The 24,321-nt window shown below is 50.2% G+C and overlaps 1 protein-coding gene and 1 non-coding gene across 2 annotated transcripts; one reads left to right on the forward strand and one right to left on the reverse strand.

Moving 5' to 3' along the window:
- Positions 1-2,639: 2,639 nt before the first annotated feature.
- TLE7 (TLE family member 7) lies at positions 2,640-16,776 on the forward strand. The gene is made up of 10 exons (XM_039463282.2): positions 2,640-2,725; positions 13,328-13,734; positions 13,857-13,879; positions 14,023-14,081; positions 14,418-14,633; positions 14,737-14,978; positions 15,178-15,319; positions 15,466-15,619; positions 15,999-16,072; positions 16,383-16,776. The coding sequence occupies exons 2-10, from the start codon at positions 13,457-13,459 to the stop codon at positions 16,485-16,487; spliced, it is 1,293 nt and encodes a 430-aa protein (XP_039319216.1). The 5' UTR covers positions 2,640-2,725; positions 13,328-13,456; the 3' UTR covers positions 16,488-16,776.
- Positions 16,777-21,444: 4,668 nt separating this feature from the next.
- On the reverse strand, positions 21,445-21,517 carry TRNAM-CAU (transfer RNA methionine (anticodon CAU)). The gene has a single exon. It is a non-coding gene; the product is annotated as a tRNA-Met (tRNA).
- Between the last annotated feature and the right edge of the window lie 2,804 nt (positions 21,518-24,321).

The following is a 24,321-nucleotide window of genomic DNA, read 5'->3' on the forward strand; positions in this document are numbered from 1 at the left end:
GCACATCTGACGCACAGTCATGCACAGGTGCACACATTCAGGAAGCCCCCAAATCCCTCTCCAATGGGCACAAGCAAGATGCACACACAAGCCTTCCCATAGACACATACACACAGTGTACCCCACAAACTTTCACATATACAGACACACATGGACCCCCACATACATAGACACACCCCCAGTGCACCCTGCAGATCTCCACATCCGCACACACACACAGATCACACATAGACTCCGTGCACACATAGGCACACACACGGCGGACACATGCAAACTCCCCAACATACACACATATGCACATATATAGACATTCACACAGACCCCCACATAGACACACGTATGTGTACAGACATACACAGACCCCTCCCACACATACATAGACATGCAACATAAACACACGGAAACCCCCCCCCCATACATCACATAGACACACACATGGTGTACCCTGCAGATCCCCACATTCACAGACACACCTAGAGGTACACATGGTACACCCCACAGGCCACACCCTCATATAGACACTCCTATGCTGGCTTCTATAGCTTGAGTGCTGGTGTTGGCCGGAAGTGCTGCCTTGAGTATTTCAAAGGAGCCATTCCTATCCGAAAGCTTGTCACATGGCATGGGACCTTGGCAGAGTGTTCTAGTTATGCCATCATGTAAGTTGGCCCCACCCCAGGCATCCCGGGAGCTGGGCATGGGATGAAGCAGTCCCTGGATCTCCCAGGCCACACCTTGGGGAGAGGGGAGAGCAGGCACCTTCTTCCCCCTAACCGGCCAGCCCTGTTCCTCTGGGCTGTTCCATGCACTAGAGCCTGGAGGGACCTGGCCAAAGGGTCCAAGTTCTGGATTTACATTTAGAGAAACTGAGGCCCAGAGATGGATGGGATGACCCACTGGTTATGCAGCACACCAGTGGCTGATGTGGTCTCTTACTGGGGCCAGAGGAGCATTCCGAAGGTCAGGGATCACCCCAGCCTTCCCAGTTGATGGACGGTCTGCAGGTCTCTGAGACATGGCAGTCAGTGCAAGGGGTGTTGAGAAATATTAAGTTTACCCTGCCCCCGTCACTCCCTTTTAGTTTGTCTGTAATCAGGGGTGAGCAGGTAACAGCTGCCTACTTGGTATATTTCTGAGTTATGGGAAAGTACAGAACACCTGTTTGTTAATAATAGGCCCCTGTTCAGAGAGAATAAATACATAAATCAGAACCTGCTCTCAGCTCAGTAGGCTGCTGGCCCCCTGGATAGACTCACTTTGCTGTTCTATCTGGGTGTTTGCCTCTCATTTCCTTCAGCACTGCCTGGGTGGGGGTCTCCTGGCCATGCTAGTACTCGGTAAAGGGGGACAAGAAGTCCTTCAGTCCTGGCTTCCTGCAGGGTCCACAGCTTCTTTGCAGTGGCAGGATCAAGGCTTAGACTCCTGGAGGATTGAGAATCCCAGAGGACAGAACCTGATAGATGTGCCACCAATGTCCCATGTGACCCTGGGCCTCTCTAGGCCTCTGGCTTCTGGTCAGTGCAGGGTGGGACTGGTTCCAGGACTCTGACAGTTTTCTCCCTCCCCATAGGCTTGTTACTGTCCAGGGCAGGTCCATCTGCTCAGACCCTAACGACCAGAGGGTGAGGAAGGCAGTTAGATACCTGCAAAGCCTCTTGAAGTCACGTGGCCCCATTGCTGAGGAGTCCTGATGCCCGGTAGCCCTGGTGTCCACCACCCCAGTCTCCCATGTGTGTGCAGTGGAGGCCTTACCAGGTCAGCAAGAAGCCTGAGCACAGGAGAACCCTGTCCCTGGCAATAGCACTTGTGCTTTTCTGAACTGGAGCCATGGGCCTGGCAGGGTGGGGGTTAAGGTCTTTCTCCTTCAATCTGGATCAGCATGTTCTGTCCCTGCAGTGCACACACCCACCCTGTCCTGTCACACTGGAAGGGACCTTGGAGAACACCTGGGCCTGCCCTGGCCAGATCAGGAGGGGAAATGGAAGTTCAGAGGAAAACATGGCTGTCACTGTCTCAGGGCACCTGCAGGTCGTGGGGAGAGCCCGGTGAGAGGCCTAAGGGGGGCATCCATGTGCTGGGGAGCAGGGCTCCTGTGTCATCTGCACAGCCTCCCAGAGGCCTGGGAGCCTCTCTCTGCAGGGCTGGGAGTTCTGGGAAGAGGCTTCTGGATTCTCTCCTGTACTCTTGGCCTCTGAAATCTCCACTTCTGCACATCTATTATCTTCGAACCTGGAGAGGATGAGGACATCCTGTGACAAACTCCATTCCAGCACTGTCCGCACACCCCCTCCACGGGCCAGGGCTTGACCACCTGCCGGAAAACCCTAGATGGGTCAACCTTTGTCTTCTCCTGCGGAATGTCTCATCCTGGATGAAGGCGGGATCCCTGTGGTCCCTTCCCCTAGCTCGCAGGCCCGGATACGCACTACAGATCAGGTGGTCCTTAGCACATCCTGTGCGGGCCAGGGTCTCAGGGGCTCACGTGCAAGGTCCGGGCCACTTCTGCCGGCTTTCTGGCCTTCTCCTCCATCTGGATCTCCCACTCTGCCGCCCATTCCCCAAGTGGTTCCAGCGTTCCTGAGGCGTGGCCCCTACCCCCTACTGGCCACAGAAATCCCACCCACCCTCGGCTCAAGCCCAGCCTCCAGGAAGCTTTCCCAACCGCCCTGCGGCACTGAGCCTCTGTCCTCCGGTTGCCCCGAGGAACCGCAGCGCCCCTGCCACGGTAAGGGGTTATTCTGCCGTGGGTCCCCGCGCGTCTGCTGGTCCCCACCCCGCCATTGGCCCGCAGCCCCGCGGCCCACGTGCTCCCTGGCTGGGGCCGCCCGCGGAGGTGCTAGGGCCCGCGAGGCCTGGAGCTGGAGACTGCGCGTGAGCGCCTGGGGGGGCCCCCCAGTCTGCAGCTGCGGTCGTGGACCCGCGCTTCTGACCCTGGGCCTCGGCTCTGGCCTCGTGTGGAAGGGGGCAGGGGTGCGGGGCTCTGCGTCCGGGGTTCTGGGTTCTGCGACCTGCGCCCTGCGCCGTGGGCGGAGAAGCCACGAGAGGTCCTTGCCGCCTCAGGCCCTGTGAGGGCTCGACCCCGCCCGACGGGGAGGAGTGGCCCTGCTGCAGCTGCCCGGAGTCCGGGGAAGCGGGGCCGAGCTCCCGGTCGGAAGCCTCCTGTGGATCCCCCGGGAGTGGGTGCATGGGGGTCTGCGGGGGGCGGAGATGACCTCCGAGACCCTGACCTAGCAAGCCCGGCAGCGCACGCCGCGCCCTGCAGGCCAGCATCCCAAGGGCGCTCAGAGCGGTTAGCGCAGCCATTACAACGCGGTGGCGCACTCCTGTGATTCCAGCACCGTAGGGGAGGCCGAGGCGGGAGGATTGCTTGGGGCCAGGAGTTCAAGACCAGCCAGGGGAATAAAGTGAGACCCTTGTCTTTACCACCACAACCAGCAACAAAAAGTAAACTTTTCTTACAAAACAAATCGAGTGAAATCCTGCTCCGAGGCTCACATTACAGAGTTGCTGTCGAGGACTGTGAGGGAGGCGGAAAGTTGCTGGCGGGCTCCTGAGAGTGACTGAGCACGGGGCTTTGCCAACAGGTCCCTGGGCAGGTAAGAGATGGAGCCAGGACAGAAATCAGAATGCAGGACTTGGGAATGCAAGTGTCCCATGGCAGGGACGGGGCGCCAGGTGGGTGGGAAGAGCAGTGCACGATGCGGGAGACGCCACCGTGCTTGTGGGAAGGGCAACGCCATCATGCTGGGAGGAAGGGGGCTTGGCAAGGAATAGGGAGTTGGGGCTCCCGGTGACCGGGAGGGAGGAAGTGGGAGGAAGCTTCAGGGACTAGGGGAACAGGGGGAGGGGCCTGGCTGTGCATTGTCCCTTCCAGGTGCCCGCCGGAGGGCGCGCCAGCCCTCAAAGATCTAGAGGCTGACAGTCAACGGTCCTGCCCAGATGACCCCCTCTCTCTGGCCTTTGTGTTGGCTCAGTAGGCGCTAGGGTCCCACCTGCCATTTGGCTACAGCTGCCCGTAGCCTCCCGGCTGGGGCTCCTACAGCTGAGTGGCCCTTCTAGGGGAGCAATGGGAAGAAAAACACCAGCTAAACTTCCTGGAGTTTGCTGGCTAAAGGGGAAGAAGGAAAAATGCCGTTGGGATTTGCGGGATCCCTAACTCATGACCCCGTGTCTGGTTTTGGGTCTTTCTTGTAAAATACACATAACACGAAATTTAACTTTTTTTTTTTAATTTAGCTTTTTTTTTTTTTTCTTTTTCTTTTTGAGGTGGTGTCTCGCTCTTTTGCCCAGGCTGGAATGCAGTGGCCTGGTTTCGGCTCACTGCAACTCCACCTCCTGGGTTCAAGGGATTCTCTTGCCTCAGCCTCCTCAGTAGCTGGGATGACAGGTGCCCGCCACCTCGCCCTGCTCCTCTTCGCTATTTCAGGGTGTACAATTCAGTAGCATTAGGTACATCACAGTGTTGCACAACCATCACTACCCTCTAGTTTCAGAACGTTTTTGTTACCCCAAAGGGAATCCCAGACCCGTTAAGAAGTGGCGTCCTGTTCCCCTTTGCCAGTCCCTGGCAAGCACTAGCCTGCTTTCTGTGTCGAGGGGTTGGCCTTTTCTGGATATATCATGTAGATAGAATCATGCAATATTGGCTTTCTGTGTCTGGCTTATTTCACATAGCATAATGTTTTCAGGTTCACCCATGTGGTAGCATGCATCAGAGTTTCATTCCTTTTTATGACCAAGTAATGCTCCATGGCACGATTATCACACCACATTTTGTTGATCCATTCTTCAGTTGGTGGACACTTGGGTTGTTTCTACTTTTTGGCTATTGTGAATAATGCTGCTGTGAACGTTGGTGGACAAGAAGTGTTTAAGTCCCTGTTTTTCATTTTTGGGGCCATATACTTAAGAGGGGAACTGCTGGGTTGGAGGTTTAACACTTTGAGGAGCTGCCAAACTGTTTTTCACAGTGGCTGCCCCATGTATTCCTATCAGCAACATACGAGAGTTCCAATTTCTCCACATTCTCACTGACAGTTGCTATTTTCTGTGCTTTTGGTGTCATAGCCGTGTTAGGGAGTGTGAAGTGATGTTGCATGTGGCTTTGATTTTCATTTCCCGGATGACTGGTGATGTGAGTATCTTTTTCTTAGAAAAAGATACTCAGAACCAGCTCAGAACCAGCCCCAAATCCCTTCGAACTCTATCTGGAAAGGAGCACACATTCCTGCCCTCCCTGCCTCCAAAACACACACCCTCTGTGCTCCAGCCCCTAGAAAATTCTTCCAAGTGCTTCATATTCATTCAATTCTTCATATACTCCTCCTCCAATCCTTTGCCTCTCTGCTCTTCTGTCTGCCTGGAACATTCTCCTATGCTTTCTGCTACCCTGCTTCCACTGCTGAGTCCTTCCATCCTTCCAGCCTCACCTACTCCCTATCACCTTTCGCTTCTGGGTTATGTCACTTCCCACTCTGACTTGTAATCTCCAGTTCAATGGTCAGTTTCCCCCAAAGAGGGAATTCCATACAGGTCATGGTGAGCTCTGTAGGCCCAGCCTTGTCTCCTCAGTGCCCAGCACAGCGGGGCTCAGTAAGACTGTGACGACTGACCACGTGGATGGAAAGGTGTTGGGGAAGGGGCACAGGTGTGTTTGATTACTATCATGCGCCCTGTTTGCTTTCTTTTCATGGAATCAACTTTACACTGGTTTTGACCATTTTAGTCAAGGGGGTCCCACCTGTTGCCCACATACACCTGAATTTCAGCCATGGCACAGTCAAGGTGAGTCTCTTGGCTGTGGAACAACAGGATGCACTGTTCCTTTATGTCCAGTTATTTTTAAAGCACCAGTTGCTTTTAACATGCCTGTGGGTTTAAGAATCACGGCACTCTTTTACTCCTGCAGCTCATCAGGCTGTACCCATTTTCACTTTTCTTTTTTTTTTTTTTTTTTTGAGATGGAGTTTTTCCCTGTCACCCAGGGTGGAGTGCAGTGGCACAATCTCAGCTCACTGCAACCACGGTCTCCCGGGTTCAGGTGATTCTCCCTACCTTAGATTCCCGAGTAGCCGGGATTACAGGTGCCCACCACCACACGGCTAATTTTTGTATTTTTAGGAGAGACAGGGTTTTGCCATATCGGACAGGCTAATCTCGAACTCCTGGACTCAAGTGATCCTCCCACCTTGGCCTCCCAAAGTGTTGGGATTACAGGTGTGAACCACTGTGCCTGGCTGCCATTTTCACGTTTATTCAAATGTCTCAGTTGAGTCCTCTACCCCCATACCCCCACCCCCACTTCCACATCTTCTCAGCGTCTGACACTTCCATTCTTAGCAATCTATAGTATCTGGCCCAAGAGCGCACAGAAACCTCCCTGTCCAGGTTGTTGACACCAAATGGCCCCCTGTTCTTTCCCCTCCTTCTCTTTCTGCAGCCTGTAGAGGGCCACGTGGGGTTGTGCAGGCCTGGGCTCAAATCCGAACTCCACCACTTCCTTGCTGTGTGGCCTTGAGCAAATTACTTGAACTCTCTGCACCACAGTCTCCTTAAATGTAAGCTTCCCTCCTAGGATAGCTATGAGAGTAGACTATGAGAATTCAGACAAGGCCTGGCAACTGTGATCCAGACCCCATGCCCCTTCTAGAAATCTCCAGGAGCCGTACTTGCCCACTATAACTTTACTTACAGTAAACTTACAAGTTTTTCATATAACTCACCAGCCTCTCACTTTACTTTTTCTCTTGAGAGGCCCCTGAAAACTGCCAACACTTAATGAGCATTTACTTAAGAACAAATTTTATTTTTCATGCTATCTTGTCTAAGAATTGAGCATTTACTTGAAATCTGGCACAGTCAAAGGCCTTATTAACCTCTGGGTCTGACTACAGCTTCAGGAAGGATCTAATATTGTCAGCTCCATTTCACAGATGAGAAAACTGAGGCAGCGGCTGGTAACCCTTGGAGGCTCATGCCACTTGGAGGTGGCAGGCCTGGGCTCCTCACCGCCATGCATGCTGCCTCTGCTTAGGCCCAAGTTGCTGTCCTGGGTCCTTTGTTTTCCCTGGAACCCATTCCAGGTGTTGCCAACGTCCTGTATTTCATAGATGTAAATATGAAAGGTAAAATAAGCTTCTGGAAGAAAAACCAGGGAGCATTTAGCTTCATGATGTTGGGATCTGCAAATGTTTCCCAAATAAGACTCAATAATTCACCTTAAAAGATAAATGGTAGAATTAAAATTAAGTTTTTTTTTAAGTTCTGGGATACATGTGCAGAACGTGCAGGTTTGTTGCACAGGAATACATGTGCCGTGGTGGTTTGCTGCACCTGTCAACCCATCATCTAGGTGTTAAGCCCCGCATGCATTAGGTATTTGTCCTAATGCTCTCCCTCCGCTTGCTCCCCACCTCCCACGGGCCCAGTGTGTGATGTTCTCCTCCCTGTGTCCATGTGTTCTCATTGTTCAACTCCTGTGTATGAGTGAGAAGACGCAGTGTTTGGTTTTCTGTTCCTGTGTTAATTTGCTGAAAATGATGGTGTCTTGCTTCATCTATGTCCCTGCAAAGGACATGAACTCATTATTTTTTATGGCTGCAAAATTAAGCATTTTTATTCATTCAAAGACACCATTAAAAGGCAAACCACAGACTGGCAGGCGATCATTGTTACGTGATTTTCTGATGAAGGATTCACACTCAGAATGAAGAAACCCTGTGCTTTAATAAGGCTCGCTCATAAATACAAAATTTTTTTTGAGACGAAGTCTTGCATTGTTGCCCTAGCTGGAGTGCAGTGGCACGATCTTGGCTCACTGCAACCTCCACCTCCTGAGTTCAAGCAGTTCTACTGCCTCAGCCTCCCAAGTAGCTGAGATTACAGGCGCCCGCCACCACACCCGGCTAATTTTTGTATTTGTAGTAGAGACAGGGTTTTACCATGTTGGTCAGGATGGTCTCGAACTCCTGAGCTCGCGATCTGCCCGACTCGGCCTCCCAAAGTGCTGAGTTTACAGGTGTGAGCCACCATGTCCGGCCCATAAACACACATTTTTAAAAAGTCCTGCAGGCCTGGATTTGCAGCCTAGCTCGCCCTTCTGCCCATTTAGAGATCTTGGACAAGTCTCTTCGAGGGACAGAGCCCTCGAGTTAATTATGCCACTTCCAAATTGGGGCTAAAACCCATGCTTTGTGTGCCTCACTGTTGTGTTTCTGATGAGAATGAGAAAAGAGATAATGCACCAAAAATGGATCAGTGTCAGGATGCGGATTTATGTGTGTGTGGCCCCCTTATCCCTACTCTCAAATGGGAGCTCCTCAACGTCGTGGGTTGGGCCTTAGCCTGATCGTTGGTCCCTGGCACCCGACACGAGCCTGGCTTAGAGTGCCTGGAAGCATATGCGGACACATGACATGAATGGAAGCATACACTCCATGCTTCCATGGCGTGGGCAAGGAACAGGATTCCTGGATGAGGGAAGCACACAAGCAAAGCGTGAGTGTGGAAAAGTGCCATTCAGTCCATTGGGAGTGAGCTTTGTGGACACAGCGTACCAGCCAGGGAAGAGCGGATGGGGATGGATTTTCCATACCAGGCTCAGGAGTTGGGATTATTGTTAGAGGAACCCCTGCTTACTAGGCCTCTGTTTTAATAAAACATGACTGAAGTGACTCCATCTTGAAGTGAGCAGGTTAACGCTTATAGCCACATCCAAAGCTGACCACCAATTATAATTACAGACTATTTATAGCCATGCAGAGCATCTCCCATTAAGCCTGCAGAATATCCAGGTGTCCTAAAAATACAGCCCACTTTAATTAAGAGTAATGTTAATGAGTGAGTTTAGGTTGAAGAGTTAATGGTCATGGATAGCACCAATCTCCCTTACCTTTAGTGAGCACATCTGCACATTCCACATTTAATTATAGCTCCTTATGGTTTCCTTCCTTCCTTCCTTCCTTCCTTCCTTCCTTCCTTCCTTCCTTCCTTCCTTCCTTCCCTCCCTCCCTCCCTCCCTCTCTCCCTCCTTCCTTCCTTCCTTCCTTCCTTTCTCTTTTTCTCTTTTTTCTTTTTTGATGGAGTCTTGTTCTGTTACCCAGGCTGGAGTGCAGTGGCGCAATCTGGCTTCAGTGCTCCACCTCCTGAGCTCAGGTGATTCTCCTGCCTCAGCCTCCCAAGTAGCTGGGGTTACAGGTGCACCACCACACCCAGTTAATTTTGTTTTTTGGTTTTTGTTTTTTGTTTTGTTTTTTTACTAGAGGCAGGGTTTTGCCATGTGGGCCAGGCTGGTCTTGAACTCGTGACCTCAGGTGATCCATCTGCCTTGGCCTCCCTAAGCGCTGGGATTACAGGTGTGAACCACTGCATCCAGCCACTCCTTATGTCTTCTTATAAGTAGAGACACTAGCAAAAGATGGTACATTCCTGCTGCTTTCTGAGGATGCTCTACTCTGTAACAGAGTAGTGTGTAATAAACTTTCTTCTTCACACTGCACTCTGTGACCTGCCTTTAATTCCTTCCTGTGTGAAACCCAGGAACTCTTGGGGTCTGAATCAGGACCCTCTTTTCCCAGCAACGTTATCTTGAAGGCAGTGGGCAGCCACAGACTTGTTGGGGACAAGAGGTGTAAGTGAGGCAGGGGGGAGAGAAGGGAGAGACCGAACCTTGGAGACTGGAGGTCAGGGGTGGTAAACGATTCCTCTCGAAGTAGCAGCCATCTCAGAACTCCTGCTTCTAAAGAAGGAAGCCAATGAATGAGAAAGAAATAGGAGGAGAGGAGAGAGTAGATTCCATGGAGGGAGGGGGGTGATCAGGGAATGGAGGCAAAACCAAGAAGCAGAGGAGGAAAGGGGTCCAGCTTCATCACCCCTTCCCCGCCTTCAAGAAAGAGACCACAAGACTGAAGGGTTCCCCAGCGCCTCTCAGATGTGGTCTCCAGCCTGGCGGCCACAGCAGCAGCATCACCAACAGCATACAGGAACTTGTTAGAAATACGGTCTCAGGCCCCACCCCATGCCTACTGAATCAGAATTTCTTTCTTTTCTTTATTTATTTTTGAGACAGAGTCTCACTCCGTCATCCCGGCTGGAATGCAGTGGCGCAATCTCGCTCACTGCTGCCTCCGCCTCCTGGATTCAAGTGATTCTTGTGCCTCTCAATTAGCTGGAATTACAGGCACGCACCACCACACCCAGCTAATTTTTGTATTTTTGGTAGAGACAGGGTTTCACCATGTTGACCAGGCTGGTCTTAAACTTCTGATCTCAGGTGATCCACCCACCTTGGCCTCCCCAAAGTGCTGGGATTACAGACATGCACCACTATAACCCAGTTACTTTTTGTATTTTTAGTATAAATGGGGTTTCACCGTGTTGGACAGGCTGGTCCTGACCTCAAGTGATCTGCCCACCTCGGCCTCCCAAAGTGCTGGGATTGGTGTGAGCCACCGTGCCCGGCCCTGAATCAGAATTTCTGGGAGTGGGTCCAGCACGCTTTTAGCAAGGCCTCCAGGGGATTTGATGCGTGCTCCAGTGTAAGAACCACTGGCTGAGACAGCCGCGAAAAAGAGAGGGTTCCTCAGTCTTTGCTTTCAGGGAATCTGGTAAGAGACCAGAGACCCAGAGCCAGGCAAGTCCGGCCAGAGCAGGGGAGGAAGAGAAGAGCAGCCTCATGTCCCTCTCACGATCACCCGCTATTAGCTTCAGGCCAAGACTAGCCTTCTCAAGCAAGGGAGATTCACCTGGAGATGAGACTCTCCACTCAACTCCCCATCTTTGGCGCAGACACTGGCTCTTGTAGGGTGGTTCGAATGCCGTCCAAAGATGTATCCCCTAAAAATGTCTCACTCTATCTTGCCTCCTGCCCTGAAAACACTTGGTGGATCCCTGTCTGACCACCCCCGATTCAAGGACTTAAAGGTTAACCAGAGATAGCGCCCACAGTAGTTCGGCTCAGTCGGGTTGGTTGTGTGGCCACGCCTGATGATTGATTGACAGCCATTCAGGGCCGGGATACCCGACTGAGGTTCTGACCTAGGGCTTGATGACCCATTAGGCTCATGTTTAGAAACAGCAGCACCACCGGATAGGGGCAGCACCTGGGTGTGGAAGGGAGGGTCTGGGGCTGGGAGAGAGGGTGGGGATTCTTAAGCCTGGCTGGGTCTTAGCTTGGCTGACTTCCCATGTCTAGGGTTTGATCCTGTTCCTTCAGAGGTGAGTTTCCTGCCATGGGGGGTTTGGGTGAGCCCCCAGCACCAGCATTTTTTGGGGCTTTGGAAAGAGAGTTGTCTGGTAAGGGAGTGGGATGTCTGTGTTCCCAGCTCTGGGAGAGAGAAGAGAAGGGAATCGGTGATATTGACTCTTCCTCCTGCTCTTTCAAAGCCTTCTCTTATTCCTAGGGTGAAATTCTGGTGAATTTGGAGTCTGAAGCCCTGGTTAAATAGCTTCCCTGATTCTAAGCTTTTCATAGCCCCTAAAAGGGTGCCTGAGCAGCGGCGGCCTCTGCTGGGAGTTTCCATGCTCCATGCTCAGCCCTGATGTCTCCAATTAGAGAAGCCTGATGCAAGTCAGGGAGAGTGTTTGAAATTATTTAAACAATGAGGATCACCATTTGGGGCAAGATGAAAAAGGCATGAGATCCAACCATTGTACCGATTTTTTTTTTGAGTCTCACTCTGTCACCCAGGCTGGAGTGTAGTGGCATCATCTCAGCTCACTGCAACCTTCATCTCCCGGGTTCAAGAGATTCTCCTACCTCAGGATCCTGAGTATCTGGGACTACAGGTGCGTGCTACCATGCCCAGTTAATTTTTGCATTTTTTAGTAGAGACGGGGTTTCACCATATTGGACAGGCTGATCTCAAAAACTCCTGACCTCATGATGTGCCCGCCTTGGCCTCCAAAAGTGCTGGGATTACAGGCGTGAGCCTCTGTGGCCGGTCCAGGTCCAATCATTTTTAACCGAGGTTCAAATATCAAGAAATATGCAGAAAAAGTACTGAATTATGCAGTGACAAATCTCCCTCCCATTCTTCTTTTCTATTTGCCAATTTCTTTTTTTTTTTTTTTTTTTTTTTTTGAGATGGAGTTTCGCTCTTGTTACCCAGGCTGGAGTGCAATGGCGCGATCTCGGCTCACTGCAACCTCCGCCTCCTGGGTTCAGGCAATTCTCCTGCCTCAGCCGCCTGAGTAGCTGGGATTACAGGCACGCACCACCATGCCCAGCTAATTTTTTGTGTTTTTAGTAGAGACGGGGTTTCACCATGTTGACCAGGATAGTCTCGATCTCTTGACCTCGTGATCCACCCGCCTCGGCCTCCCAAAGTGCTGGGATTACAGGCTTGAGCCACCGCGCCCGGCCCTATTTGCCAATTTCTATCCCTGAAAGGAAACCACTGTTTCTAATTTCTTATGTACAAAGATATACAAAGACAAATTTAATTTCCATTTTTCTTTTACATAAAAGTTGCATGTTTGGCACATTTTTCTGAACCTTGCAGTTTTCACCCATTTACTAATATACCTTGGAATTTTCCATATCCATGTATGCGTCCTTGTTATTTTTAACAGCTGCATACTATTTCACCATATGGCTATACTCTAACTTATTGCACTAGTTTCCTCCCATGGCCTTTTGGGCTTTGGTCAGTCATTTGCCAAATCCCAGGTTGGAATGCAGTGTCACAGTCTTGGCTCTGCAAAGGTTACAACAAAGAAACAGTGTCACAACATGGTCACAAACAATGCTGCTGTTCTCCGGCTGGTACATCCACTTTTTTTTTCTTTTTTTTTATTTATTTTTTTAGACAGAGTCTCTCCGTGTATTCCAGGCTGGAGTGCAATGGCGTGATCTTGCCTCAGTGCAACCTCTGCCTCCCGGGTTCAAGCGATGCTCCTGCCTTAGCCTCCCAAGTAGCTGGGATTACAGGTGTCTGCCACCAAGCCTGGCTAATTTTTGTATTTTTAATAGAGATGGGGTTTCACAATGTTGGCCAGGCTGGTCTCAAACTTCTGGCCTCAAGTGATCCACCCACCTTGGCCTCCCAAAGAGCTGGGGTTACAGGCCTGAGCCACTGCTCCAGGCCGGTGAGTTTGATTTTAAATGACCAGACATGCAGTCCACATGTGCGAAAGGAAAAACACAGTGGCTGGTGCTAACATCTCAGAGTGCCTGTATGAAGCTTCCACCCTTAATGCCGTTGCCACCAACACCTAATATAAAAAGTTAGTTGGCAACCAGTCTTTTGAATCTTCTCACCAAAGGATGCCCTCTCTGACCCTACAGAGCACATGTGCATAGCTGCCTCTCTTCTTTTTCACCTCACAGGGGATCAGGACACACTGGGAACCCGGGATCTGTTTGGTGGGTATATTTCTCAAGCTCTAGAACCGGGTGATCCAGGCACTTCACTGATCTAGGAACGTGAAGGCAGAGAAGGAAGAGGCCTGGTTCGGAATGCCCGGGGTTTGTGGTGAGCCAGAGGCGAGGAGGAATGTGCCAGAAAGCTCTGGCGTTTCCTCTCAGCATGAACCACAAGTGCAGCAGCAACTGGGAAGTCCGTGTGGAGTGCCCTGGCAGCCCCCCAGCCCCACGACATGGCATGGCCCTGCTGATCAAGAGACAAGCATGGTGACCCAACAGCACTGGCATTTCCAGGGCCTGGGTAGGTTGGAGCTCCAGGCTGCTGGGCTCCCTGAGGCACAACCAGGAGAAGCAGCAGAGTCTAGCCCAATGCAGGTTTTGCTTGAACACGACTGGGTAGGGGTGTCGAACTGGCCTCGGGAGAGAGGGTCCCAGCAGGAAGCTCCGTGGCTCACGCTCTGTCTCCTCCTTCCCTTTTCTCCCTGTGTGGTAGCTTCCTACCGGGTTCTGAGGTTGGTGAGTACCAGCTGTGGTAGTGCGTGCGGTTGCCCAAGCTGGAGCCCAGATGGGGGACTAGGAACAGGGGCCTGATATCAACAGAGCAGCCTTCTCCTTGAAGCGCGGGACTCTGTGCGCAGGTGGGCATTGTTTCCCTGCAGGCCAGCCTTGCTGTTCTTCCCCTCCCAGTGAAGAAGTCCAGTCATGGTTCAGAGCAATTGTAAGTGTCTTATTTTATTTCATACTCAGGATCCTTCCCTTCCCACCTATCCCCTAATCAAGAAACCATGCATCCGCACCTTCTTTCTCTCTCCCATAGGTAGGGGGGTGTTCGGGGCTCTGCTGCTTTTGAGCTATGATCCCTGTTCCCCCATCCTGAGAAGTAAGGCCTTCAGCTCACAGTCTCATTTCTTCAGGAGCTGTGACCCTCGGAACCAGGGGCCAGGCTCTGCTGGTGGGTGGATGGGTGCATGGTTAAGAATCTAGTTGGAAGACAGGGCTGGCTTATTAATGACAGCAGGTCAGGGCCACTGCTACCCACCCTCTCCTTGCTCAGCCCCCCATTCCAGATGAAGTCGTGGTCAGGCAGAAGAGGGCCCCACGGGGCTCCTGGAAGGTCGGCACGCTCCGCCATGGAAAGAGAGTCTACACCGTGGCCATCAGCGGCTCAACCCACCACGTGTACACATGTGGCTCTGGCTACATCAGGGTGTGGGATGAGGGTGCGTTGCATGCAGGGGGCAAGGTCCCTCAGGCCCAGCTGGACTTTCAGGTGAGGGGGATCCAACAGGGCTCAGGGAACTCCGACAGGGCCTTGACATGAGACCCAGAGTCAGTGTCCCAAGCAGATACCAGTGTGTGAACCCTTCCTACAGGACCGCCAGGACTGTGTTGTTACCTGTAAGCTGTTCCCCGATGAACAGAGCCTGATCACAGGGGGTGCCTCCCAGGCTGTGACTCTCTGGGACCTGGCACCCACCCCCCAGGTCAGGGCACAACTGACCTCGACGGGCCCCACGTGCTATTCCCTGGCTGTGTCCTCCGATGCCCATATCTGTTTGGCTGGTTTCCAAGGATTTGTTGAGATTTGGGATTTGCAGAACCAAATCTTGATCAGGTATGACCTCCCTCCACAGCCACTCAGGTGTACCTGGGGAAGGGCTTGCCAGTAAGGCTCACTCTCCCCTCTTTGTGTTAGGGCTGGGTGAATCAGTGCAGAGGATATATCTGGGGTACTCCTAGGGGCTTCCTGACCTTGAAACTTCCGGGGGCCCAAGCCACTCAGTGACCCTCTGAGCTGTTTTCCCATCCACCAGGAAGCACCAAGTTCCTGTATACGCGTCCCGATGTGTTGACATCACAGGCAATATGTTCTGGACGGGAGGTGAAGACACCACCCTGTATTCCTGGGACCTGAGGAGCTACCAGAGGCTGCACCAATATGACTTAGAGAATGAGGTGCCCGGCTGGCCATCACTAGAAAAATGCCACCTGCAGTGGAACTGAGCATGGAGGCAGGGGTGGCAGTCTGGGCTTGAGAGGTGGGCACAAAGGGTGGCATTGGCAACTTTGGGTGCTGACCTCAAGCCTCCTTCCACAAACAGATCCTCAGCATTACCCATGACCCCGGTGAAGAATGGATATTGGCAGGCTTGAGAACAAGTGATATCGCATTCATTCACACTCTTCGGAATGAGAAGTTTAAGGTTGTCATGAAAAAATACACCCGCCACCATAGCCTCAAGTTTGCTTCCTGTGGTGAGAAGTCAGGTGACACCTCTGGGTGTCTGGTTTTGAACTCACTTTTGTCCCTTCTTTCTCTATTCACCCCCCTTTCGTTTTCTGGCTCACTCCGTAATGGGAGCTTTCTGCACAGAATGATAGCCCAAAGACACAGGCAGATGGAAAAGGCATGAACCTTACCTGATCTTCTGTGGTTCCATGATAACCATGATCCTGCGTGTGGTAGGAGGGTGGGGGCAAATAAGGGAATGGCTTAGGTTGTGTGTCTGATTTTCATAGATGAGGAAACTGAGGCAGAGAAGAATTGCCCTTTTCTTAGTCTGGTTGGGGACAGTGCTGGAACTAGAATGCCGGATGGGTCTCTGCCCTCTCCATCTGTTCGTTTCTTCACCAGGGAGCTATTTTGTGACTGCGAAAGATGCATGCATCAGTGGCTTGGAGGCACCTTCTTTACAGAAGTTGTTTCAGGTACTGGACACAGGGATGCCTGAACCCAGGCACTCAGAGCTTATAGCGCCAGGTCCCAGTTGATTAGATTCTAGGGGGTGCTGGAAAACACCTCTGAGATAGCACCCAGGGCAGTTTTATAGAGTGGCGGAAATGAGGACTTCATATTCTGTGAACTCCCAAGCTACCTGGAGCCCTGAGACCTGGCCCTGTCCTCAGCCTGAGACTTAGGTCCATGCTGAGCTGTGAAACAGGCCTACCTGAAGCCACCGTGTCTGCCCCAATCCTTCCTCCAAATGTGATCCTGTTTTTGGCCCTTCCATCCATCTAGGTAGAGGAGTCTTCAGGTATCCTGTGCTGTGACGTGTCCTCTGACAACCAGTATCTGGTCATGGGCTCCAAGAGCAGTGCCGTCATCTACCAGCTCTTGTATTAAAGGTGGCATGCTATGGCCCTGCCAGTGAAGGCCTAGTATTTGGGCTGGTGTGGCTGAGAGGATAGCTTCAGGGTGCTGGACACCTCTAATGCCTGCCGCCTCCTCTGCCTTGGCTTTAGTGGCAGGTCATCCCTCCCCTCCAACACCCCATTCTCAGCCCACACTCCCAGATTTTAACCAGATAACTTGGAGCTTTTTCCTCTGTTATCTTTCTACCACCGATTTCTGGGTTTTGGCAGGGAACTTGAAATCCCTTTGTAATGAATAAAATAGCAAAACAGAAAACTAAATGGTCTGTATACACGTCCCTTTCTTTCAAGTCACAAACTCGTTGTGATGGATTGCTTATGCCTTCAGCAAATTCCAGGTGGGGAGGGAATTTTAGACCAGACTTGGTTTTGTTTGTAAACACTTTTTTTTAAAGTGGGAAATTTCTGGAATCTTAAAGCTCAAGAGATGTAAGTCCAGGTGCTGACTTTCAGATTGTATCAGGGTGTTGATAGACCAGCAGTGCTCAACTCTTGACTCAGGCAAAAGTCCTGGCGCTGGTCTAGCCATGTTCTGAGGACTGGCTCCCTTTTTGTGCCTAACTTCAGTGATAGAGAAGCTCCCTGCTTCATGCCACTTCACTGTCTCCAACTCTTTAAAGGTCCTGATGCTAATTCTGGTGTTTGGTGCTAATCAGAGCTACCTAGCTCACTGTTTCAGAACACTTTCCTCATGTTTGAGAATTTGACAATGTAGTATTATATCTGGGCTTCACCAGGCTGGAAATGTTCCAGCTCTTGGGGGGAAAAAAGCCATATAGGCCTGCTTTCTAGTCTTCTTCCATCAGTGTCCTCTTTTTGCGTCGGTGTTTGTATAGCTGAGACTGCTAGCTGCCCACTGATGTTCATGGCTTGGAGTTTTCCCTGGGAGGAAGCTGCAATGCCAACGGCCAAGTTTCTCATCCTTTGCAACATGTAGACGTTGTCAGGAACTTAGTTCTTGCCAGTGGATTGTGAGTGAATAACATATGTCAGCTTTGGGCCAGGCCTAAAGGAGCAGGACTGTTCCCTCCAGGATCTCCTTCCCCTTCCACCAGCTCAAGGCAAATAATGTGGAGGCCCCAGGACATTGCAGAACCACAGGGTGGAAGCATCCTGTGTGCCTGAGTCAGACATGGAGAAAAGCTGCCCACCTTGGGCTATGGCATGGAAGAAAAAGAAGCTTGTATTTGACCTGTTGTTGATGTGGGGGGTCTATTTGTTACTACAGCTCTGGAAATAGCAAACTTTTTCTTAGGTAGTCAGAGAGTAAATATTTTAGGCTTTGCTATATGACTTTTGTGGCAGCTATTCAACTGCGCTATTATTATAGCATGAAAGTGGCCATAGATAATACATAAGTGAGTGTGAGTTTTATACATTAAACTTCATAGAAACAGCAGTGGGACAGATTTGGCCTGCTGGCTGTAGTTTGCAACATCTGCTATACCCAGTGCACCTCTAAATAATGTAGCACTTTAACTGGGATCTATTAGATATGATACAGAGGGTAGAGACTACCAGTAGATCTATCCTATTGGGCTATAGTAACAAATAGACTCAAATCTATAACAAGTGCTCATCGATGAGTGAATGAATATACAAAATATGGTGTGTGTGTATATATATAGACCCCCCAAATGGAAATTTATTCAGCCTTGAAGGAAATTCTGACATGTGCTACAACATGGATGAACCTTGAGGACATTATGCTAAGTGAAATAAGCTGGTCACAAAAGGACAATACAGGTGTTTGATTCCACTCATATGAAATATTTAGTCAAATTCATAGAGACAGAAAGTGGAATGGTGGTAACCAGGGGCTGAGGAGAGGAGGTGTGGGGAAATATTGTTTAATGGGCAGAGTTTGTTTTGCAAGATGAGAAAATTCTGAAAATGGATGGTGGTGGTGGTTGCACAATAGTGTAATGTATGAAATACCACTCACTATATAATTAAAGATGTTAAGATGGTACATTTTATGTTATGTGTATTTTAAACAAAGAAAAAATCTAGGGAATTATAAAGATCAAATTCAGAATAGTGGTGAGCTCTAGGGACAGAGGGGGATACATTTGATTATAAAGGAACAGAAAGGGGCCTCACCTCTATGTGCAGTATTCATTTTTTAAAAAATAAATCAAGGTTCATCAAAATTTAAGATGTGCTTCAAAGGACACCACAAGAAACTGAAAAGATAACCCACTGAATAGGAGAAAACATTTGCAAATTATATTTTTGGTAAGGCATTTGTATCCACAATACATAAAGAACTCTTACAATTCAGCAACAAAAAGACAACCCATTTTTTCAAAGGGCAAAGGGTTTGAACAGACATTTCTCCATAGAAGATATACAACTGGCCACCAAATACGTGAAAAGGGGGTCAACGTCATTTGCCATTAGGAAAATGCAAAACAAACCCAAGGGAGATATCTCTTATCATCTGCTAGGATGGCTAAAGTGAAAAAGATGATAACAAGTGTTGGCAAGGATGTGGAGAGATTAGAATCCTCATATGTTGCTGGTAGGATTGCAAAATGTTGCAGTCACTTTTTAAATGTTTGGAAGTTCCTCAATATGCTTAACAAAGAGTTACCATATGATTCAGTAATTCCACTTCTAAGTATAAATCCAAGAGAATTAAAGACACACAAGTTGGGAGGGTAATAATTGGGAGTGAGAGTACAAGAATTTTAAAATGCTTTCTGGAAATAAGATAAAAGTCCCAATTAATAGCAGTGTTGATAAATCAAGGAGTAGCATTGTAATCTCTAGGTTAATTGCTAAAAGAATATTAAACAAGTGTATAGCTTCCAAGCAAAGAGGGAAAATACTGGAATAATATAATGATCCAAAAAAGAAAAAAGAAACAAAGAAGCAGCAGAGAAGGAAACACTGAAATGATAGATTTAAATCCAAATATAGCAGTAATTCTATTAAATTTAAGTGGATTAAATATTCCTGTTAATCTGTAGAGGTCATATGACAATTTAAAAAATCTCAACTGTGTTTGAAAGATACATTAAAATATAAGGGCACAGAAAGTACAGCAAGAATAGAAAAAGATACTTTCTGCAGAAATCAAAGAAAGTTGATTTATATTAATATTAGACAACATATACTATAAAACAAAAAATTGAGATAAAGGTGAACACTTCATAAGTGTTCAGTTCAGGTTCAATTCCTCAGGAAGACACAACAATTCTGTTTTTATATAGTTGTTACTTTAGCCTCAAAATACAAAAAGAAAAATCAATGAATTAGACAAATTTATGTCTCACAGTGACCAAGAGTTCAAATAGGCAAAAATTTTGTAAGGGTACAGAAGGTTTGAATAAGATGATTAGAAAACTTAGAACAAGACACACAATCACTACAGAATACACACACATACACACACACACACACACACACGTACACACGGCATTTACAAACGACCATATACTTGAGCCATAAATTTCAAAGGATTTAACTTTTACAGAATATATTGTTTGACCACAATGCAATTAAGATGTAAATAATAGCGCCGGGCGCGGTGGCTCAAGCCTGTAATCCCAGCACTTTGGGAGGCCGAGGCGGTTGGATCACGAGGTCGAGAGATCGAGACCATCCTGGTCAACATGGTGAAACCCCGTCTCTACTAAAAGTGCAAAAAATTAGCTGGGCATGGTGGCGCGTGCCTGTAATCCCAGCTACTCAGGAGGCTGAGGCAGGAGAATTGCCTGAGCCCAGGAGGCGGAGGTTGCGGTGAGCCAAGATCGCGCCATTGCACTCCAGCCTGGGTAACAAGGGCGAAACTCCGTCTCAAAAAAAAAAAAAAAAAAAAAGATGTAAATAATAAAAAGAAAAACAGAATTTTCCTATTTTGGAAATTAAGAAAACCTTTTAAATAACTAATAGAGAATAAACTACAAAATAATTAGAAGCTATTGTAATGAAAAATATGGATTCAGCTAGAGCTAGAATCAGAGCTTGTCATTCAAGCCATGTCCCATCCCCGTCTCCTGGATCTCCTGAGGTTGGGCGTTGACTGCCTGGGTCTTCGTGGCTCTTGGAAGCCGGGTCTGGGATGGAGCGAGGGTGGAGGCAAGGCCTTTCTCCTAGCAGAGGAAGGTCGGGGAAAAGGACATCGGGAGTAGTCTAGGAGACTGATTTTCACAGATGTTGCAAAAGGAATTGACTCAATTTAGCTCTCCTCAGCAATGGTTAGTGTCCATTTGCCTACGTTCACGCCAACATGTGTGTTTTCTCATTTTAGAGTTGTTGTTGTGTGTGTGTGTGTGTGTGTGTGTGTTTTAAGAAAAAAAAAAAGAAAAAAAAAAGAAAAAAAAGAAAAAGAAAAACCCCAGGCTGGAGTGCAGTGGTTTAATGACAGCTCACTGTAGCTTCAGCTTCGACCTAAGTGATCCTCACCTCAGCCTCCCGAGTAGCTAGGACTAGGGGCACGTGCCACTGCACTTGGCTATTTTAAAATTTTTATTTGTAGAAATAGGGTCCCATTATATTGCACAGGATGGTTTCTAAATTCCTGGGCTTAAGCTATTCTCCTTCCTACCTTGGCTTCCCAAAGTGTTGGGATTACAGATGTGAGCCAGTGCACCCGGCCTCATTTGTGGATTTCAATTCCTTGGAGAGGGGACAATGGCCATTCCTGTGGCTGCGATCTGAGTTTCTTTTGTTATGAGCGAGGCTGAATCTTTGTGAGTTTACCTAAGCATGGAACTACGAAGCCCTGTGGCGGGATGCCAGTCTCCTGTACACCTGGCTCTCAGATGTCGACACTTACCCTCTGGTCCCTGAGGGGCACACCTACTCCTTGCTCACAGTTCAGAGTGCTTTGCCGGGTGACATCCCTCTAGCGGCTTCTAGCCACCTTTGCTGCATGTTTTTTTCAATTTGTGAAGCAGATCAGAGCACAACAAAACAGCTGCCCTCTCTGAGGCTCGAACTCAGGACCTTCAGATTATGAGACTGACGCGCTGCCCACTGCGCTAAGAGGGCCTTTGCTTCGGGCGCCTTTCTACCTCTCATAAGAAAATACCTGCAGCACCTCCCGCTCGCTAAGTCGCTTCTGCAAGATCGGGCTCTGCAGGCAAAAGCCCCTGGCCTCCCCCACTGGGGACACGTGGGAGGGTCTCTCGCGGGAACGGAGTGGCCTGGGCTCAGGGAACGAGCCCCGCGCCGGGAAGAAAGCTACCTGCCGGGAGCGCATCCTCGTGCGGACCCGGAACCCGAGCCGCCGCGGCTCACCCGGAGGCGGCGGGGCCCTGGGGTGCGTGTGGGACGCCCGGCGCGCGGACTCTCGGCACGGCCACGTGGGGACAAGCTCCGAGGCGTGACAGGCCCAGGGCGCCGGGGAAGCAGAGGACGCGCGGCTGGGTCTGGTGCAAGCGGTGGGGGTGGCGAGGACCGGGGCGCAGGGGAGAGGAGGCTGCAGGGGGCGTCCCCAGCTGGGGTCCTCAGTCTCCGGGGCGACGGTCGCTTGAGTGGGAGGGAGATGGGCTCGCGCGGCCGCCAGCTGCAGGGTCCCAGAGTGGACTGAGGCTGGAGCGTGCGACGCCGGCCGCGGGTGGGCGTCAGGGGCGTGGGGAGCAGGCGCGCGTGGGAGAAGGAAAGCATGAGGGCGGAGAAGGGGTCTGGGGTGTGACATCTCCAGGCCCGGGCCCTGGGGTCGGGATGGGGGTGAGGTGGAAGAAGGGAGGGAAGATTCCAGAAGATTCCAGAACATGAATTCGATCGGAAAATGGAGGGAAGAAATTCTTATGGTTGTCTTGGACTTGCCAGTTCATTTGTTTATTGCACCCCGCGTTTTTCTTTTTCTCTCTTCTTTTAAAAATAACCTTGCTTCTTGGTTACACGCAGGGGCCTCTCATTTTGAAGGGCAGCGGAGTCACGCAGCTCTGAGCAGGCCTCTACAATTTATTGTCACATGAAAAGATGACAGGAATAAAGGGTGCGGGGAGGGATGGGCCAGGGGATGGGTGGGTGGAGGGAACTCTCCCCACCTCAAGGTTCCCGCCTCACTCCTTCAGGGACGTTACTGCCCCAGGGAGTCTTCACCCCATCCCATTGCCCAATTATCCCATTACCCATTCTGGGTAGGAGGACCACCTTGAACTTGCCAGCTTACTCATTCTCTAAGCCATTGTGGCGTTTTTGCTTGTTTTCACCAGATAACCAATCATATATTTGAATACCTGAAAGGACTAGTGTCTTCCACCCCCAACCCTGCGCGCGCACACCTGCTCTTCTGTACAGGGTTTCAGTGCTCCGTTGGGAACTGGTTTTGGGTGATTCCTCGCACAGCTGGTCACTCTTGATTCTTCCTTCTCTGATCTCATAGGGCACTTGATGATCAGTACATTCCGCGGTATGAGGCGGTTCTCAGTTGCTCTCTGTGTCAGTCCTGTCTTCCATTAGACTGGAACCTCTGCATCCAGAGACAGGATCTGAGCCACCCCTCGACGCGCCACATTCCATGAACCCAGAGGTATGGGGAAAGGGAGGCTCTGGATCCCACCCACAAGCCGTTCCATTCCCCCAGGTTAAGCACAGGAGGAAGAGTTTGAAGGGGGAAAGCGCACTGCCCTGCGTCTGTGGCCTGGGTGCGTTTCTCTCTGCCAGCAGCCAGCCTTGAATCTGGGGCTCCCCTCCTGTTCCTCAGGGGACTCTTCCCCGGGGAGCAGGAGGGGGAAGCTGACGGACAGGCAGCATCTCCAGCGGAGGTGTTTCCCAGGTGCTCTGAAGAGCTGCTCAGCCAGAGAAGCTGTAGAGGGAAGGAGCACAGTTTGCTCTAGCAGTCCCGCTAAACACACTTTTCAAGATGTCCCTGCTTCCAACCTTGAGTGGCTTCTCCCTGCCTTTGGGGAAATATTACACAGGACCCTGCAAGGACAAGGCCACCCACGTTCTCCCACCCAGGTGAAACAGGACACACACTTCTACGGACCCATGCGGAACCTTCCTGCCATCCTCCCCTTACCCAGTCCTCCTACTCCAGCATCCGTCATCCACAAAACCCCTTCCTTCTGGCCTCTCTTTGCCACAGTGGCCCAGAACTAGCAGGGAATGTTTTTCTTTCTTTGCTACTTCTTTGTGCCTTTCCTCTTTCTCTGAGATGATTTTCTTAGGGGCAGAGGCTGGTATGGAGTTTTCTGAATTCCTCGCAGGAGGTTCGCAGGAAGTAGTTTTTGCGTATTGATTTGTGAAATGTCGAGATTGGAGACAGTTCTACATAGGATGCAGAGATCCAAGTGTTCAGTGTTAGGGGTGGGTCTGTGAGGCTGGGTGAGTGGTGAGAACAGGAGACATGGACAATGCCAGGGGCAGGGTGGCTGTGAGATGAGGCTGGCATGACCAGCGGGGAGGGGGAGGCCGTGGAATATTGGAGGGGTGGGCACTGGAGCAGCCCCAGGACTTTGGTGGGCAGGGAGGGAGAAGCAGATGGGAGGCAGCAGGACCAGGGACCAGTGATAAAGGCACCACCCATGCCTTCTCTGTCTCCCCAGGCATTTCTTACTGTTTTCTTTATGCCTGAAGCTGTTCCCCCTTCACACTCAGCTAAGATATGATCCCGACTGCAAGGAGGCCCCTCACTTCTTTGGCTGGCATTTGTTTGTTTTTAGACAGAGTCTTGCTCTGTTGTCCAGGCTGGAGTGCAGTGGCGAGATCTCAGCTCACTGGATCCTCCGCCTCCCAGATTCTTGTGTCTCAGTCTCCCAAGTAGCTGGGATTACAGTTATGTGCCACCACCAGCACCCACTAATTTTTGTATTTTTAGTAGAGATGGGGTTTCGCCATGTTGG

The sequence above is a fragment of the Saimiri boliviensis genome, chromosome 1 (genome assembly GCF_048565385.1).
Source record: "Saimiri boliviensis isolate mSaiBol1 chromosome 1, mSaiBol1.pri, whole genome shotgun sequence".
Taxonomy (NCBI): Eukaryota; Metazoa; Chordata; class Mammalia; order Primates; family Cebidae; genus Saimiri; species Saimiri boliviensis.

What these genes read in the sequence shown, in the direction of transcription:
- TLE7 (XM_039463282.2), top strand. Translation starts at nt 13,457, where the DNA reads ATGCCCGGGGTTTGTGGTGAGCCAGAGGCGAGGAGGAATGTGCCAGAA. An exon ending in GCAGCAGAGTCTAGCCCAAT is followed by an intron (nt 13,735 to 13,856) that starts GCAGGTTTTGCT and finishes CCTGTGTGGTAG; the next exon opens with CTTCCTACCGGGTTCTGAGG. An exon ending in AGGCCCAGCTGGACTTTCAG is followed by an intron (nt 14,634 to 14,736) that starts GTGAGGGGGATC and finishes CCCTTCCTACAG; the next exon opens with GACCGCCAGGACTGTGTTGT.